We start from the raw sequence: 17716 nt of genomic DNA, 5'->3' as shown, positions 1-17716 counted from the left end.
AATAACATAGTAATGGTTTAATGTTCAGTCCTGTAATTTTACAAATCAAGGCTAAATGAACAAAAAATCCTCAATAGTACACTTTTAATACCTTGGACTAATCCCAGTGGTCATTTCCAAGTTAGGGGCTCCACTTCTGTTATGGTACGAGTCACGTTCAGTCTTCCTCTCCCGCCGGGATGGCGCGGACTCTGAGATGGTATGACCGCGGGGTCGGTGACCACTAGGAGACAGGGGTGCTGGCTGGGGAGATGGAAACTCCAGTCTGTTCTTGACAGCAGTGCTTTCCCCATTGTCCAACTGTAGGGTGAGGTTACTAGCAGTGAACTCGCCTTCAGGCCGCACCTTGTTTTCACACCTCACAACTGTTGTGCACGTTTCTTCTTTGATGGGAGTTTTGTTGAATGTCTCCTGTAGGGTCTGAAGCTCTGGAGACGAGCTCGATTTGTTCAGAGTTTGAGAATGCTGGAGAGAGCAGTCATCTTCATTTAATGGAGTTTCAGCAGTTTGCTGCTGACCTTTCTCTCCACGTATCACACCGTCACCATCGTCAAGAGAGTTGCTTTTATCTTCCTCTTGGCTGGAACTAGAAGATGACTAAATAAAAAAAAAAAAACAGACAGGCCAAAATCAAAAAGTGAGTTAGAATAGAATGAGAAGCCAGTTTAAGGATAACTTACACGACTGTAGGCTTCATGTGGTTTCACGGAGTCTTCTGTACTCATGGAAATAGGCTCAGAAGTGACGGCTTCAAATTCTTCAATGTCCTGCGAGCCTAATCCTGACTGCTTCTCTTTAGGCTGGGGGCCGGGGCCGGGGCCGGGGCCAGGTCCGTCTCCCTCCTCCACAACGACCGCCGAATCTATCACATCAGGAAGAGGGTATAAAAAAGTGCGAGTAGATAACCCATTCATAAACCAAGAAGATTAAAGACATGAACTCAAGAGTGAGCATCACTTCATTTGCTTATTCACTGGCAAGTAAACAGAAGTCACAGACAAGTGTTAGTGATGCTACGTAATTCTGGGCTTGACATCAAAATCTCTGCAGAGTAAGAACTGAAGCAAAACATGGAGAAACACTACTAGTCTGGCTAAGTAACCAAGAGCGTCCACCAACGGGGCAGGGGACTAACACAAGGCATTGCCAAAGCTTTGGCAGTCTTCTTAAGAAGTAGCGCACTTATTAAACAAAGACAGCCATCAATGGGCAGCAGAGCTTTAAACATCTGGATATTGAAGTATACACCAGCTCTGTCCCAACTGGACAAAACACACACTTTATACAAAGGAAAAGAAATGGTGCAAAAGGCGGCTGTCTTAAGTGCTGTCAAAATTCAGAAACTGTATTGGAGGTCTGCACAAGCCTGATTATTATTGAAATTATTATTTTTGTAAACCAAATTATCCAGCTTTCTAACATGTGTCACCTCTTATCACGCATACATGTATAACTGATTTCGGTCTCTCCTACTCTTGTATGCAGCAGCAGAACCCGTTTAATTTGTATATTCATGAAGGAAATCACTTTCAAAACATTCCTAATCTATCTATCTATATTATATATATATATATATATATATATATATATATATATATATATATATATATATATATATATATATATATATATATATATATATATATATATATATATATATATATTATATATATATATATATATATATATACTGTATGTATATATATTATATATATACTTCATATCTAATATATATCTATATCTCTATCAACAGTATATATATATATATATACACATATATATTTATATAAATATAAAAGTCAATGTATGTGTGTACAGTATGTATGTTCCAGGATCACTTCCGAACAGCTGGAGTGATTTTCATGAAACTTGGTACGCGTTTCTCATCGATCGACTAAAAATACCACAGGGTCAAATCAGCCATAACCCACCCCCTTCTGGGTAGGGTGGGGGGTGATATCACGGTCTTGTATGCATGTTATCATCCAGTTGACACTCAGAACGACCACCAGAGGGTTAACTGGAGGTGACTGCCAGCATTCTTCATGTTTGAGCGCCTGTTGCTTTTGAAATTAAATCGCCAACTGGATGATAACATACATACAAGACCGCAAGACAAGCACATTAGTGAGTCTTCATTGTTTATTAATTTATTTTTTAAAGTTGTGTTTTTTTAATTATATTTTTCTAAAGCAATTTAAAAAAAAAACAAAAAAAAAACACTATTTTCCTCCCAGGCAACACTGGGTATTTCAGCAAGTTGATTTTATTTCCCTCAGGTGCTTTTTCCATCACTGCAGAAGAGAGTGCAGTTGAGAGGATCTCCTTTAACGTGTGGTGGGCACTGCAGTTTCATTTTGTGAGCCTGCATAGTGCAGCGACTCCATAGGGTAGCAATGTTGTTGTTGAAGAGCAGAATATTAGTTTTGAAAAAGGGAGTTTTTAAAGTTGTAAAGACTTAATGCTGTCTCTATTCTTTGAGTTGCTAGGGTCAAATACAATACAAAATGCAATTTATTTTTGTATGGCCCAAAATCACAAAAGAAGTGCTGCAATGAGCTTTAACAGGCTCTGACTCTTGACAGCCCCCTAGCCTTGATGCTCTAAGAAGACCAGGAAAAACTCCTTGTAGGAAAAAAATGGAAGAAACCTCTGGAAAGGCAGTTCAAAGAGACCCCTTTCCAGGTAGGCTGGGCGTGCAGTGGGTGTAAAAAGAAGGGGGTCAACACAAAACAATACACAGAACAGAACAGAACAAATCCTCAATACAGTATAAAAATAAAAAAATTACAAGAATGGATCAGAATTTAACAGTAGATATCACATAATGTGATGATGATTGGTATACTGAATATTAAATAATAATTTAAAAAAATAGAGGTTTGTAACAGTTCTCTGTTGGAAAAAAACAAACTTGGTTGTTACAGCGTGCCTATACATTAATGGCAGATGTGGCTTCATCAATTTGTTCAAGAATGCATCATTATTGTATTGTTGTTGTTATTATTGTATTGACACTGAATCCAACTACCATGTTTCACTAAATTAAACGTCTGCCACATGGCTGAATACACTGAGAAAAAAAACCAGACAATTGTAGACTAACCTAAAAATATGTTTGTTTGTGTAAGTCAACTTAGTTTGTCCTTACAAAATGGCACACAAGTGATGCTCTGGCCCAGTGTCGAAGCATAGGCAGAGGTGTGCATTAAGCCCAACTTGATTTCCATGTGTTTTTGGTGATGTGTTTTTTTTAACATGCACATAGATTTATTCATTTTCATGCACTAATATTACATTTGTGCTTGAAGTTTAATACTGGGGAGGATCTGTCCAGTGGGGCACAAATAAACTATTCCATTTCTGATGCTGATCTTTAAGCAAGTGATCTACAGTTGCCTCTGACTAAAGCACTTTGACTTAGAGATCACTGTCCACTATTCACAGGGTCCAGTCCCGTGCCTTGACTAGTGTTGTGGCAAAAAACAAAAAAACAACACTTGAAACTGAAAGGAGGAATTTGATATAACGAGAGGAATCCCCAGTATGAATTCGGACTCTCCTTTATCACTTTATTTTTTTGTAAAGATCATGGCCTCAATCACATCCCACTGCATACCTGTAATTACTAATCACATCCCGTTAGACAGTACAATTCTGTAAAAGAATGCAACTATATTCATAGGTAGTCCCAAAGCAGTGATCGAGTATGAGACTTGACAGAGCTGTGGGGTTACAGCTACTTGAAGTGGTCAGCACAAGTACGGCTTCAAAACCAACTGAGAAACAGCAACAGGCAGGTGAAGTGGTGAGCATACCTGCCCTTGATGAATATAACCAAGATGATTTCAGGCCATGGCACTTGATTATTTCTTTAAATTAAAGACTCCCTCACTCATTCCAGCATGGTCCCAAGCTTCCCCAGGTGGAGCCATATTGTTTCTGGAGTTGCTTACTGCAATGTGAGGTGGCAAGCATCATAAAATATTAAATCACACCGCAGTATTTCAAAGACACTTGCAAGATGCCCCAAACTGTAGCATTAAGAGGACATTTAACCTACATTTCAAGTGGGACTATCTAAGAGTTATTCTTCAATTTCCATTAAAATATGCAGCCGTGTTTGTGTGATACCAGAACAAACAAACAGACCCAGACTGAGCTTTACAGAGGGGGAAAGAAGTATTTGATCCCCTGCTGAATTTGTAAGTTTGCACACTTACAAAGAAATGAACACTCTCTAATTTTATGGTACTTTCATTTTAATGGAGAGACACAAAATCAACCAAAAATCCAGAAAAAAAAATGATTTGCATGTCATTGAGAGAAATAAGGATTTGATCCCCTACAACCCAGCCAGAATTCTGGCTCCCACAGACTGACTGTGTGCCCATGTGAAGACACATGTACAGGCCCGTCTTAAGTTTGCCAGTGAATATCTGGGCCTGTACGTGTGCCTTCTCCAGCAGGGCGACCTTGGGGGTGCTGCAAGATTTCAATCCATGATGGCATAGTGTGTTACCACTGGTGTTCTTGGTGACTGTGGTGGTCCCAAATGCCTTCAGATCATTAACAAACTCCTCCCGTGTAGTCTTGGGCTGATCCCTCACCTTTCTCATCATCATCCTTGGGCTGATCCCTGACCTTTCTCATCATCATCCTCACCCCATGAGGCAAGATCTTGCATGGAGTTCCTGACCGAGGGGGCGATTGATGGTCATTTTATATTTCTTCCATTTCCAAATAATTGCACCAAAAGTCGTCACCTTCTCACCAAGCTTCTTGCCGATGGTCTTGTAGCCCACTCCAGCCTTGTCTCTGATGTCCTTTGACAGCTCTTTGGTGTTGCCCATGGTGGTGGAGAGGATGGAATGGAAGAAATGGATTCTGTGGACAGGTGGGCTTTATACACATCACGAGTTGAGATCAAGAATTTCTGTCATTGATTGATTGTGTGCCAATCTGTGGGAGCCAGAACTCTGGCTGGGTTATAGGGGTTCAAATCCTTATTTCTCTCAATGACATGCAAATCACTTCATAACTTTTATATAATGTGTTTTTTTTCTGGATTTTTGGTGGATTTTCTGTCTCTCCATAAAAATGGAACTATCATAAAAAATACAGACTGTTCATTTCTTTGTAAGTGAGCAAACTCACAAATTCAGCATCAAATGCTTATTATTTCCCCCATGTTACTTACTGTATATAGATCAAGTGAATCACTTCTGACTTGTCCTTCCACAGATCCTTATGAGGTGTTGATACTAACAACTAGCACATGTTAAAATAACGTTTTAAGGCGAGTTCTCACAAAGGTAAAGCTATAAATACATAAACACACAGTACAGGGTCACTTTGGGGTATCTTCAGACACATGGACATTCAGCACAGAAGTGGTCACCTCAGTGTGCTCTTCATTTCTAAATTTAACTTTGCTACTCCTAATCGAGGACCTCACTTCACCAGATCATTCATTGAACCAAACTAAGCGTTTACAGTGACTAAGAGATGTTCACTTTAAGGGGGAGAAAAAAAAGACAATGTATTATTACACAGTAATAATTGGAGAGGTCTGCGCAGTTCCACAAAATGAATCGATTTACAGCGGCGTCCATCCTGAATCTCTTTCCATTTCAAAACAAGGTCCACTTCCTAGTTCACCTTCAGAAAGTAACCTCCACTGATGCCAAAAGCAACGTGGGCTTGCGTGAGGCACATTACATAACACTCTCGGCAGGTCCAGGTGAATATTTAACTTTCACCCACGGCCAGAGTTAAATGTGAGGCCTTGTTTTAAAAGAAGCTGAAGAAAGTGGCTGGCAGGCACTTTAAAATCCTGTGTCCGTCTACACAACATACACTCTGACAATTCTGTTTTTTTCTTTATTTCTTTTAGAATATAAAATGACGATTTATATAAATATAAATAAAACGACTCTGGTGCGAGAAGTGAAAGAAATATTTACTGTTCATATAATTTTTATTACGATTTAATTACAATTAAATAAAAAAAGTGGGTTGTAGTCCAGGTTGAAGACCTCAAGAGATTTTCTCAGGGTCAGGGACTGAATCAGTTTAGGGGAGCACATACAGTGGGTATAGAAAAGAATCCCCACCCCCTTTGAAATATTCCCATTTCTTTGCTTTACAGACTTAAATGAAAACACACAAACCAAAATTTTTTCCAGCCTTACTTACTTAATGTAATCTATAACATCCAAGACAAAGATATTACAGCTACAGTTCAGAAGAATTTTAATAAATAAAAAAAACAAGAAATACTGAGGTTAATAAAGGATCTCAAGGTGGCACTTGGTCTACCTTGGGTTTAAGGTGTCATCACAAATGGTGGACCCGTTTTCAGTGGTGGTCGTTTGCCTGTGTCTGTTTCAGTAGAGAGGCTGACACGTGGGATCTGTACTTTTAAAAACTCTTCATGCGTATAGTTGTCTACATTTCTCTACTGATACTCTAGTTGTAATGATGGTGCAGAGTGCTGGGCTCTTATGTGGATGTGTACTCAATAGGAATAATCGCAAATTAACTGAATCAAGAGCAAAAATTAGCTAAACGCCCTAACAGACTTGCTTCTTTTAGCAAAAGCCACAGGTTAGCAGAGACTTTCTAATTAAGCATTCCCTTACAAACTTGTTGATGTGCAAACCTTTTTCTCCTGCAGTGATTCAGTTCCCCCAACAAACACTGAACAAATTACGAGCAGAAGAGAGAAAGCAACAAATCACAAAGCACTCCATCACACAGTAGCCTAGCAGTTGCTTAATTTCATGAGGACAGACAGACAAGTTGGAATCAGTGAAAAAAAAAAATCAAATCACAGCTGATTAAAAACAAGCAATTTAGTGAGCCATAGCATCCGTCATTAATCCCCACCCATACCCTTTAGATGGGGCTAAAAGAACCAAGTCAAAAACTGTTCGGTCGCAAACCAGCAGTAATGTGAATAGCAGGAAGACTGATGTGAGCTCCCAGGATTCTGGCACTGCACAATGGCTTGATAACATGACGTTGTTTTTGACTTGGATGTGCCACATGCTGTTTACAATTCCACACACCTTTAGTGAAGTGTAATCAAAATGGTGGAGAGGAATGTTAAGGTATTGAGAGATGCGCAAGTGCTATAAGAATCATGGGGACTACTCCTTTACAGCCAGAGTCTGCGGCTTTTCTATTTATACGAATACCTGCCCAGGAAATACTCCTGTGCAACTTCCCCTGACAGCTGGGCTGGTAGACAGAAGAGAAAGACGACACTGCAAAAGGAGCCAAGGCAAAAACAAAAGGGAGACAAACTAAAATAAAACAGAATATAATTGTGCAGAATAAACAAAAAGGCATAAGCACCAGCAAAATAGATACGTTCTGTTCAAATCCTTAAAAATGTTTGTTACAAATAAGTGAATATATAGACATTGCTTATATTTAAAAAATACATACATCAATCTCTCTCTGTCTATTTTATAGGTATCACATACACACTGATCTGAATTTCAAATGTTTAACCTTTAAGAAGAGAAAGATGAACACATTGCATTATGTTTAGTCACTGTTTGTAAATAAATGTTATAAAACTGCATCATTTACAATTACCATAAACCATTCATTTCCAAAATGTCCAAACGGATCATCACCTTAAAATAAAGAAGTTGTTATCAGAAAGGGAAAAATGTGTGCAACAATTGTTAAACGTGTGAACCAACGACGCCAGCACAGCTGTGGCTCACTCCATACAGGACCAGGAGGACAGAGGAGAAGACTTGAGGATGGATGGTTGCCACAGTCTTCCACTCACCACTGCACACAGAAACATGGCTTCTTTTTGGAGGTCCTCACCTACTGTGCATTCACATTCACTACCATCCTACCAGGTTATGCTTTCAGAATTAAAACTGACATTTAATCCACGTATTGCCTCATATTCTTTAGTTGAATTCAGAATTATGGAATACTAAAGCAGCACTGGACACAAGTCAGGGTGCAGACCTGGAGGGTCATCAGTCCATAACAAGGCACACTCACACATTCTGATACATAGCCAATGTAGCATTAACAAGCACTGCTCTGCATTGTAGCAGGGAAAATGAATTTCCGGAAACTAAATCCATGTAGACATAGGAAGAAAGAACAAGCTCCACACAGACAGAAAGCGACATTTCTAGAGATGTGATTCAGGAGTTCCAGACATTTTGGGGAAGGATTATTAATGATAATATCAAAATGTTCTACTGTCCCCTATCTGTTGTACCTGAAAGCTTTACTCTATCTACCTGTACCCAAATACTGTCGGCCAAGAGAGCAACCAAATGGGACACTCACTTTTATGATTAAGTAATGCTTCCAAAGGCTTGTAGAGGCAGACAATATTCAACCCTTCACATAACGACCATTTAAGATAGACAGAACAGTACATGTCACCATCTCTCTTGCCCTAAACATTAACCTTTGGACACTTTGACATTTTTTTTAATCACTACTCAAATGACAGAAACTGTACGATTCTTCAGGTTTCTCCAAGTTTACAGGAGGCCTGGGAAGCGTCAACAAAAGTGAAGGAATACGTGACAATGGCTGAAGGATTACTACAGAACTTCATTCTGTACAACCACTCACCTGTATTAGATCGCTGGAGGAGACATGGCTTCTGCATCCCATACGTCTGGCCCTTGAAGGTAGAACTGGACTTTAGGAGTTCTGCTGGAACAGGTTCTTTTACTCTTTCCATAGCCATCAGGACATTAGAAAGCTCCTGAAGAGGCATGCTACCAATGTCCGATGAGAAAGGACTGGGTGGGTTTTCCAAGTGCATCATCCAGCTTGTGTTTCCTGAGTGACAGGAAGAGAAACAGTAAGTGTGAGCCATATGGTTTGCCGCTTAATTGATGTGACCACACAAAAGAATGAGGAACCATTCACAAATCCACAAAGCAGCAAAGTTAGCTGACTAAACTGATAGAATTCTGCCATGCAGTGCTCAGGCTGACATTCACCAGCCCAAAAAGAGACACCACTGCTCTCCAAAACAAAGGTGGAGAAAGGCACAGACTATTTATTAGATTGATCTTTCCACATCTGAGTACAAAATATGATCAGTTCAATTGAAACCAGAAAGAGATTCTGTGATATAATCTAAACCACCACATATAATTAAAAACAATAAAACATCTTCATGAAAAAAAGAGTATGTGAGATATGCATCAGAATATTATGGGAATTCTAACATTTCTATAGGAAAATATTTTAAGCTTCTGAAATAATTGTGGCCTTGCATTACTTTAAGAGGGTATTCTTTTTACACAGTGCCCACCTGACGGACGGCGAATGAAGATCTCTGCCCAACCTTGTGTAAGCAATGGCACATACTCTGCTAGGCTAGGCTTCTCCTTCTGAGACGACAACTGTGTAGCCAGACTTTCCGACTTAAAATTCCCAGACTGAGTCACAGGACTACATAATTCACCTTCTGATGGGGACACAAGTGGACTCAGACTATGAGCAGTTCCTGCCCGGAGTGCATGCCCACCTATAAAACGTAAGTTATGAAAAACAATAAACATTAAAACACTGCAGGGAAAAAAAAATTAGGACTTTAGAACCCAAGCTTTTACAAAACATACAAATTATGCACCAATATTTTTACTCTAGTAACTAGTCACTCAAATTGATTTAACCAGAAGATAAAAAAAAAAGTCTCAACTTAGTTTGTTATTTATTGTGCCAATTAAAAGAAAGCTAAACGTCAAAGACTTCACTTTTGGTATTTAGGTGCTTGAGGTTAAGGGACAAATCCATATGCCTTTGACAGATCATTGTTGTTTCCCCTGAACATTTTATCACGTCTATAGATTTCCCCACCTTTTAATGCCTAACTGCTCTGTTCAAACATTCCCTACTGGCCTAAGAGGGCCCTCTGTCCTTCAAGCATGTCAGACCTCAAATATTCTTATGCACTTTGACCTCTCAGACCATAAACTAACTTTGGTTTTCAACTTTTCACACCACAAACACAAACTTGGTCAACAGTGGACATTATGCATTTTGGCTAAGTGGCCAGTAAGATGTAAGCCAAGTCATTTTGGAATAATAATAATAATAAAGTTTGGAATAAAAACAGACCCCTTGATTTTTTAAACTGCTATTATTTTGCCTCTTTTTTCAAGAATGAAAGTGCGTAGGACTATTTTTCATCCTTATCATTTTTCCCTACTTGATGCCTTCTCACTGTGACCTTAGGACTGACCATCTTTTCCCTGAATCCTCTTTTAACTTGCCTTATGCTCTTAAGCTACTCCATTTATCACACAAGTTTAAATGCTACAGGACAGAGACAGATTAACTTTGATAATGCTATTACCACTGGACTGAAGTCATTTTTCTGTCTGTGACCAACAGTCAACCAATTCTGACTTATTCCTTCTTATCTAAAAGTTGGACACGCTTTGTTTTACTCAGCATCCAGATAGAAAGCTATGTCTCCGGTCTAAAGTACAGCTGTACAGTCCTTACTTTGCTAGTATTACTGGAATGTGCTGCTCCTACTTGTGCCTCTCACATTTCAGTCTTAGATTCCCGAGTCACTTACTATTCACTTCCCAATATTCTTCTGTTCAATATCCAGCTGGGAGTGCAGCTGGATGATAAACTGGACTGGACTGCCAATACTGATGCTCTGTGCAAGAGAGGACAGAGCCGACTATACTTCCTTAGAAGGCTGGTGTCTTTCAACATCTGCAATAAGATGCTGCAGATGTTCTATCAGACAGTTGTGGCGAGCGCCCTCTTCTACGTGGTGGTGTGCTGGGGAGGCAGCATAAAGAAGAAAGACACCTCACGCCTGGACAAACTGGTGAGAAAGGCAGGCTCTATTGTAGGCACGTTGTTGGACAGTTTGACATCTGTGGCGGAGCGACGGGTGCTGAGCAGACTCCTGTCAATCATGGAGAATCCACTGAACAGGATCATCTCCAGACAGAGGAGCAGCTTCAGCGACAGACTGCTGTCACCATCCTGCTCACTGACAGACTGAGGAGATCGTTCTCCCCCAAACTATGCGACTCTTCAATTCCACCCGGGGGGTGGGGGTAAACGTTAACATTATACAAAGTTATTGTCTGTTATACCTGCATTGTTATCACTCTTTAATTAATATTGTTTCTTATCAGTATGCTGCTGCTGGAGTATGTGGATTTCCCCTTGGGATTAATAAAGTATCTATCTATCTATCTATCAATATACTGCAACTACAAGTAGGATTCATGGTTAACAACCACAACCATCTAGCCCACTCATATGCTTGCTGATGATATCCATCTATGAATGAAGATAAGCTCGACACAGACAAGCTCACCAATGTTCTCAAGGAACAGTTAAACCTGAACAATAAAAATAATCATTCTGGTAGTAACCTTCAGCTCATATTGAGAAATGTGACTCCATTTCCTAACTGAGATTTTACCACCTTGGAAGCACACTACAGAGCATTCTGAATGCAGATTGTCACACTTTTACAGCATTCAAAGTCCCCATCATGTAAACACAGCTTCACCAACACTCGTCTAAAGTATTGCCTCAAGTATTAACATATTTCTACAGCTCCATAATACCTCAATTGTCCAATCTGCACAGGATGATCAGAGCTTACTGCAAATCATTTCGATTAAAACAAAATTGGGCCTTGTGCTCAAAAATCACAAGTATTTCTAAAGGCATTTACTGGAAAGAAATGATACTGCCCCTATTATTAAAAATCCATTAAAGCATAGACATGAAGAAAACAGTATGATCAGCTGTCGAACACAGTCATTACATGCATTATCATTTCATATTTGAGACTAGTCCCCTCTCCTAGTTACCTGAAATGGACCGGACACGGATCCGAGTAGATCGGTTAATCTGCTGCCCAGCTTGTGACTCAAGTTTTGCAGGAGCTTCTTTTGTTTGCCTCATGTGCAGAGACGGATCAGACCTAAAATTAAAGAAATTATTGACAGCTTGAAATATGTCAATAAAGACTTATATATGTTCCTTTAACACTCCTGATGCCAAAGATGAGCTAAAAGAAAATAAAAAAAAGGGGTCAAATTTTCCATCTTTCCAGAAAGACACTACCTTTATTCTAGTGTTCACCCCTGGGAATAGACGTTCGGAGATAATAAGGTGCCTCTCTAAAGACTTTAGGAAAAATATAACTTTCTTACTAAATATCATTCACTCATTTTCTGAACCCCCTTTTTCTGTAACAGTGTTGCTGAATGCCAGAGCCTATTCTGGAAGCACTTCATGAAAAGGTAGGGTTAGGGTTTTCTCACTACTCAAAGCGCTCGGCAATTGCAGGTTAAGGACCTTACTTAAGGGCCCTTTTGGCATTTACGGGATTCGAACCGGCAACCTTCCGATTGCCAGTGCAGATCCCTAGCCTCAGAACCACTACTCCGCCTTTTTATTATTATATTTATATTTTATATTTTCTGCTATTGTAATACTGATAAGTACAAGGCATGATCACAAAGTTTTAAGGCTGACCTAGCAACATCAGAACATAAATAAAACCAAACAAGCTTTATTTTTCATCATGGCACTTGTTTCAACATTTAGAAAGCTTTCCAGTCCCTCTTAGATAAAATGTTTGGTCTTACTGTGCAGCTCACCATCTCTAACTGCTACTGCATTACCGCCTCCTTGGGTTATCACACAGCACCTGGTCTAAAGGACAGGGTAGGTATGACATCTCTTCAACTTTGCAGAATCACGCAGTGTGAGGGGAGGCATTTCTATGAATCAGAGACTGGGGACAGTTAACAGCCTTCTTCGCTGCTATCCCCCCAACTAACTGGCACAAATGCCAAAGCAAATCACCACAGGACTGGCCAGTTATGTGAGCCTTTTGAGTCATGTAACAGAAATGGACCACACCTTGTAATCAGAATATGTTTAATATCTAACTGTGCTCTGTGCAAATATTCTAAATCTGCTTTTCTTTTCTTCTCACATGTACAGCTAACACAAAGTCAGATTTAGCACACAGGGGCTCATCATTTAGAACTCCTAGGCAAGCATTAGAAGACAAGGACAACTGCGAAATGGGCATTGTACTATTTCTGTGTGTCAGAGTCAGCATGACATTGGATCTTCTTTTCCTTGTTTGGAATGGCATGGTTCACCTAAGCGGGGACCTGCACATGAAGAAAGAGTATAAAGCCTTGGTACATTGCCCGGCACACCTTTGAAGCTGACGGACAGATGGGAGATAACGTCATCCAATCTGGAAAATCCTTCCAACGCAGCAACAAAAATGGCAGACTGTATACATCAGGCCTCCACTTCGGTGACAGTCTTGTCATGGGCTTCCTTGTCTGTTATGCTGTGTAAACCAGGCATGTCAAACACACGGCCCCTGGGCCACATGCGGCCCGCAACATAAATCTGTGCGGCCCGCATGACAGATCCTAGTTAGCACTGAACTTGTACAAAATGATTACTATCGTTTGTGATTGAATCATTCTGCATTTTTGGTGTTACTTATTGACTTTTCTTACTTCTGCCTTCTGACAAAAGCGCGTTTTCCCATGGCATTACGGTACCGGAAACCTCATCTGCTAATATAGCCACGAGTCTTGTCCAAAGTTAATGAGCCACAGCATCATAACTGAAGTGCTAGGCTGCAGCAGGGGTGGCCTTAGGCATGTGCAAACTGTGCACCTGCACAGGGCAGCCAAATACCAGGGGCCGCCACGCCAATATATATTGAATATAAAACAGAAAGAGAAAATAACGACACAGCTGACGGCAATGTGGCCGAAAAACATTCTGTTTCTTGTTAATTAGTACGCTGTATTTACAAATGTCGCTAGAGTCGGAGCAGTAAGCTATATGTAGTATTATAATGTTTTGCCATAATGAGAATATCATGGGATGCCACTTGGTTTCCAAGTTACGGACACGCGTATACTGCATAGAAGCGTGTCATGAGCACGAGGTGGCTATGCAGTGTCCGCAACGGATGTGGCCATCAGCCATGCATAAGATACCGTATTGACATTGCCAGGCGAAGGGGCCACCGATTCTTTCTCTGCCCAGGGCCGCCACGAGCCTAGAGCCCCCCTGCTAAGGCTACACTACTGACTGGGCTGCTGAGACTGGCCACTGGGCAGAACTAACCATCACGAGTAGTAATAGCCCGCATATTTTCACGTTTTGTTGCTCTAGTTTCATGTAATTTTGTGCTAGTATTGTAACGAATAGTTAGTGCAGACTACAGCTGAAGATCTGAAGTTGATGAGTTGTTTATTAACATATTTTTGTGATTTTGAGTTTGTAAAATTATTGTAGGTCAGGTGGCTTTTTGCATATCGGCTTATTTTTATTTATTTTATTTTTATTTTTGAAGTAAACTTAGTAAAGTAAAATTTGATTTTTGGAGGATTTGTTTTTCAACTAGAATTACTGAGCAATGAATTCAGTGAGCATTTTCGTGATTTCAGCTCACACAAACCATGCAGGGCATTGTGCTGTTCTCTTACAACGTTGAGAATGCGCCCGAGAATATCCAAATGGAATTGATTGAAGTGCAGTCAGATTCTATTCTGAAGGCAAAATACAACGAAGTTGGTGTGCCAGGCTTGTATGCTTACCTGCCACCCTCGTATGTGCAGATCCGTAAGTTGGCATCGAGAGTACTGTCCATGTTCGGAAGCACTTATCTTTGTGAGCAATTGTTTTTGTTAATGAAAGCTACCAAAACCCCACATCGCTCAAGACTTACCGTCGAGCACCTTTCATCCCTCATAAAAGTTGCAGCTGCACAAGATTTCAAGCCTGACATTGACGAACTGGTTACTAAAAACAGATACCAAGTGTCGGGACAAAAGAAATAAATCTCACACTGTAAGGCTCCTATATAAGCAATGAATATAATATAATGAATATCAATCATCAAGACACTATAAAAGCGGTCGGGATTGTCCTTCCATCCCGTGAGTGCAAAGCATAGCGGTATTCCGCTTATCACAGACTTACTACTTGCAGTACGAAGCGACGCGATGTGAGCAGAGTTCTGGTGCTCCCATCGTTCCCTTGGTTTTGTGCGCGATGCGCTGGAAAAATAGACAAAATTATGTCTCTGGAAATAATTAATGTTGATGGAGTACAAATGCCTCACCGCGTAGTAAATATCAGGGGAGATGGTGCTTGCTTATTCTCATCTATAGCTTATTTAGTGCATGAAACTCCGTCTTTAGCGGTACAGATTCGGGCTGACATTGTACAACATGTTTTAAGTAATTGGTCAAGGTTTCAGCCATTTACAATGATGCCGTCAGGAATCTCTTATACAAATGAGCTTCAGTATCTCACTGAAATGTCAAAGACTCAAACTTATGGTACCATTTCTGAGCTAATGGCAGTGGGAGAGTTGTTCCCCATGAGTTTCAAGTATATTATTATGGAGTCCTACACTCCAAGTTTGGACAGGCACTCGAGGGGATAAAAAAAATTTAAGTTTTCGGGAGATGTTATGAATGGGCACTTTGATGTTCTCATTCCCTACACTTACATGCCTGATGTACACATGGAGCGCACACAGATTGAGGATAAAAGTCAGTCGCCTTAAAAGGCGGGTGAGCCTAGTAATATAATAAGGACCTAGCTAAGAGGTTAAGACTCTAATTCTACACTGTTGTATGGAGACTGCATGGAAATAAATTGCTTTTCTTTAAACTTTAAGTGTTACATTTTTTAAAGTTTTCAGTATTGGAAAGAAAGCTACAGTAACTTTGTATAATAGTACAATAGTATTTGTTACAGTACGGCCCGATGATGCACGTATGGCAGTCAAAGCGGCCTACCAATGGTAGTGAGTTTGACATGCCTGGTGTAAACCGTCATTAAAGAAAGCTAAGTTATTTCTCCTATGTGATTTCTTACCGTCGTATCACTAAGGGAGGGGTATCGCCTTTTAATATCATATCAATAAAGTTTTGGGTTATGTAACATGCAGCAATTACAAAACAACTTATTCCAACAAGGGAGCTAGCGCTCCCTGCTGGATACACTCCATCATCATATGTTGTGTAACAGGATATTGTTGGCATCGACATGGACCCTGAATTTCTGTTGTATGAGGGAATCACTAAGCTTCCACTGCTGTTTGGATTCTGGATCACAGGGATGTATGCATGTGCCATCCCCAGTTATGAAATGTTTCTTAAATTCTCCCAGTGTGTATTCAAAGGCTCGCAATTCAACTTGGAACAATGGATGTGGTGTTGCTTTACTGCCAGAGTTAACATTCTGGGTAACCAATTTATGCAAACCTTTCTCACATTTAATGGTTCGTAAAGAATGCCCTGCTGTAACGGAATTCAGCACTTCACTTCCCGAGTATGGCATATGAAGGGGCCCGATTCTAGTAGAAGGCAGCATACTGCTCTCTGGCATTAGAAGTTTAATAACAGAAAGATACTTGATTTTGTGTTTTTCAGCATTCAAGCCGTCCAAGAAACACACACACTAAAGAGCATAAATACTAGAAATTTGGTATTCACACATTTCAGTACACAGGAGCTAATATTTTGGCGACTTACAAAGCCAGCACTGTAGAATAGCCTTTTCAGGATCAGGCACAAAACATTCTGATCAGCCCCCATGTACGCACACATTCTTCTCACCTCGTCATTTCACCAGCACTTTGCCGCACTGGGAAATCGACACCCAGCAGAGACTGAGTTCCAAACCCACTACTGGTTGTGATGGTTACTAGTTTATTCCCCACCAACCAGGTCTTACTTCTTCCACCAGCCAAAAGGAATTCTGCCACATGTGATCTAAAATGGGAGCAAAAGTAAAAAGAATTGTGCATGATCCATTGCACGAAATGTCATCGCTCTCTTAACAACAAATCTCAGAAAGATGACCAGAAACCCTACCTCTTGGGAAGAGCAGAGAAATTTGAGAAAACGTATCGTGCCATCATGTCAAGACAGGTCTCGGTCAGTTCAAGGTGGACCGTTTTGAGGATGTCATCGGCCTGAGACATGGAACTCTCATCTGCAGAACCCAGACTTGTAGTAGTGACTGAAGTTTGCATCCTATTGGAATACATGATCAGATCAGCAATGATTCAACAAGGTGTTACAAATGGGCAGATGCTACAAGGGTGTACAAGTTGTAGGTTACTGCAAAAAGAAATGCAGGACACTGGACTCTTAAATCCTTTTGTATCTGGAGTGGATCTTTCACATTTATATTCACATATGCCTTTAAAGCAGATCAGGTAGATTCAAACAGAATGTGTCCTTCAGTTTGTTTAAGTTCAGACTCAAATATATTATGTACTAAGCATGTCAGTTTAAACATTTGACCACAGACATTCAGTTAGGTTTGCCTGTCAAGTGTAGACTGGTCCACTCTGAGGATATGTGGTGTCACACATGCGAGTAGGGAGCAGCCAACCGGTTCAACGAAGCGTGATAATTCACAGGAAACAGGTTTGGAACAGACTGCTAACACCTCTCTCTTTTATTCAGCAGGAAAACAGACGAGTAAACAAATCTTGACGAAGACCCGCACTCTATTTCCATTTTGTGTTTACAACAACCGCTGCCTCTCTTCTGTCCCGTTTTGATGAAATCACTTCCGGCTCCATGTTTACACATCACCTCTAACACTCCCTGGATTTTCCCATCATACCCATCACAAGTAATTT

The 17716-nt window shown here is 40.3% G+C and overlaps 1 protein-coding gene across 4 annotated transcripts in view; it reads right to left on the bottom strand.

Annotated features, from left to right (window-relative positions):
- Positions 1-50: 50 nt before the first annotated feature.
- The window catches only part of tsc2 (TSC complex subunit 2), a 70309-nt gene continuing 52643 nt past the window's right edge, over positions 51-17716 (bottom strand). For 3 of the 4 annotated variants that reach the window (XM_051934132.1, XM_051934135.1, XM_051934133.1), the window contains 8 exons: positions 16938-17099; positions 16680-16835; positions 11868-11980; positions 9323-9538; positions 8629-8841; positions 7203-7271; positions 681-862; positions 51-597 (listed from right to left, as the gene is read on the bottom strand). In XM_051934132.1, coding sequence (XP_051790092.1) covers positions 85-597; positions 681-862; positions 7203-7271; positions 8629-8841; positions 9323-9538; positions 11868-11980; positions 16680-16835; positions 16938-17099 — 1624 coding nt within the window. In that variant the 3' untranslated portion in view covers positions 51-84. The remainder of the gene's footprint in view (positions 598-680; positions 863-7202; positions 7272-8628; positions 8842-9322; positions 9539-11867; positions 11981-16679; positions 16836-16937; positions 17100-17716) is intronic. The other variant, XM_051934134.1, reaches the window with a different exon arrangement.

The sequence above is a fragment of the Erpetoichthys calabaricus genome, chromosome 11 (assembly GCF_900747795.2).
Source record: "Erpetoichthys calabaricus chromosome 11, fErpCal1.3, whole genome shotgun sequence".
Taxonomy (NCBI): domain Eukaryota; kingdom Metazoa; phylum Chordata; class Cladistia; order Polypteriformes; family Polypteridae; genus Erpetoichthys; species Erpetoichthys calabaricus.
Note: the sequence above shows the minus strand (reverse complement) of the source record. Positions and strands in the feature narration are given on the sequence as shown.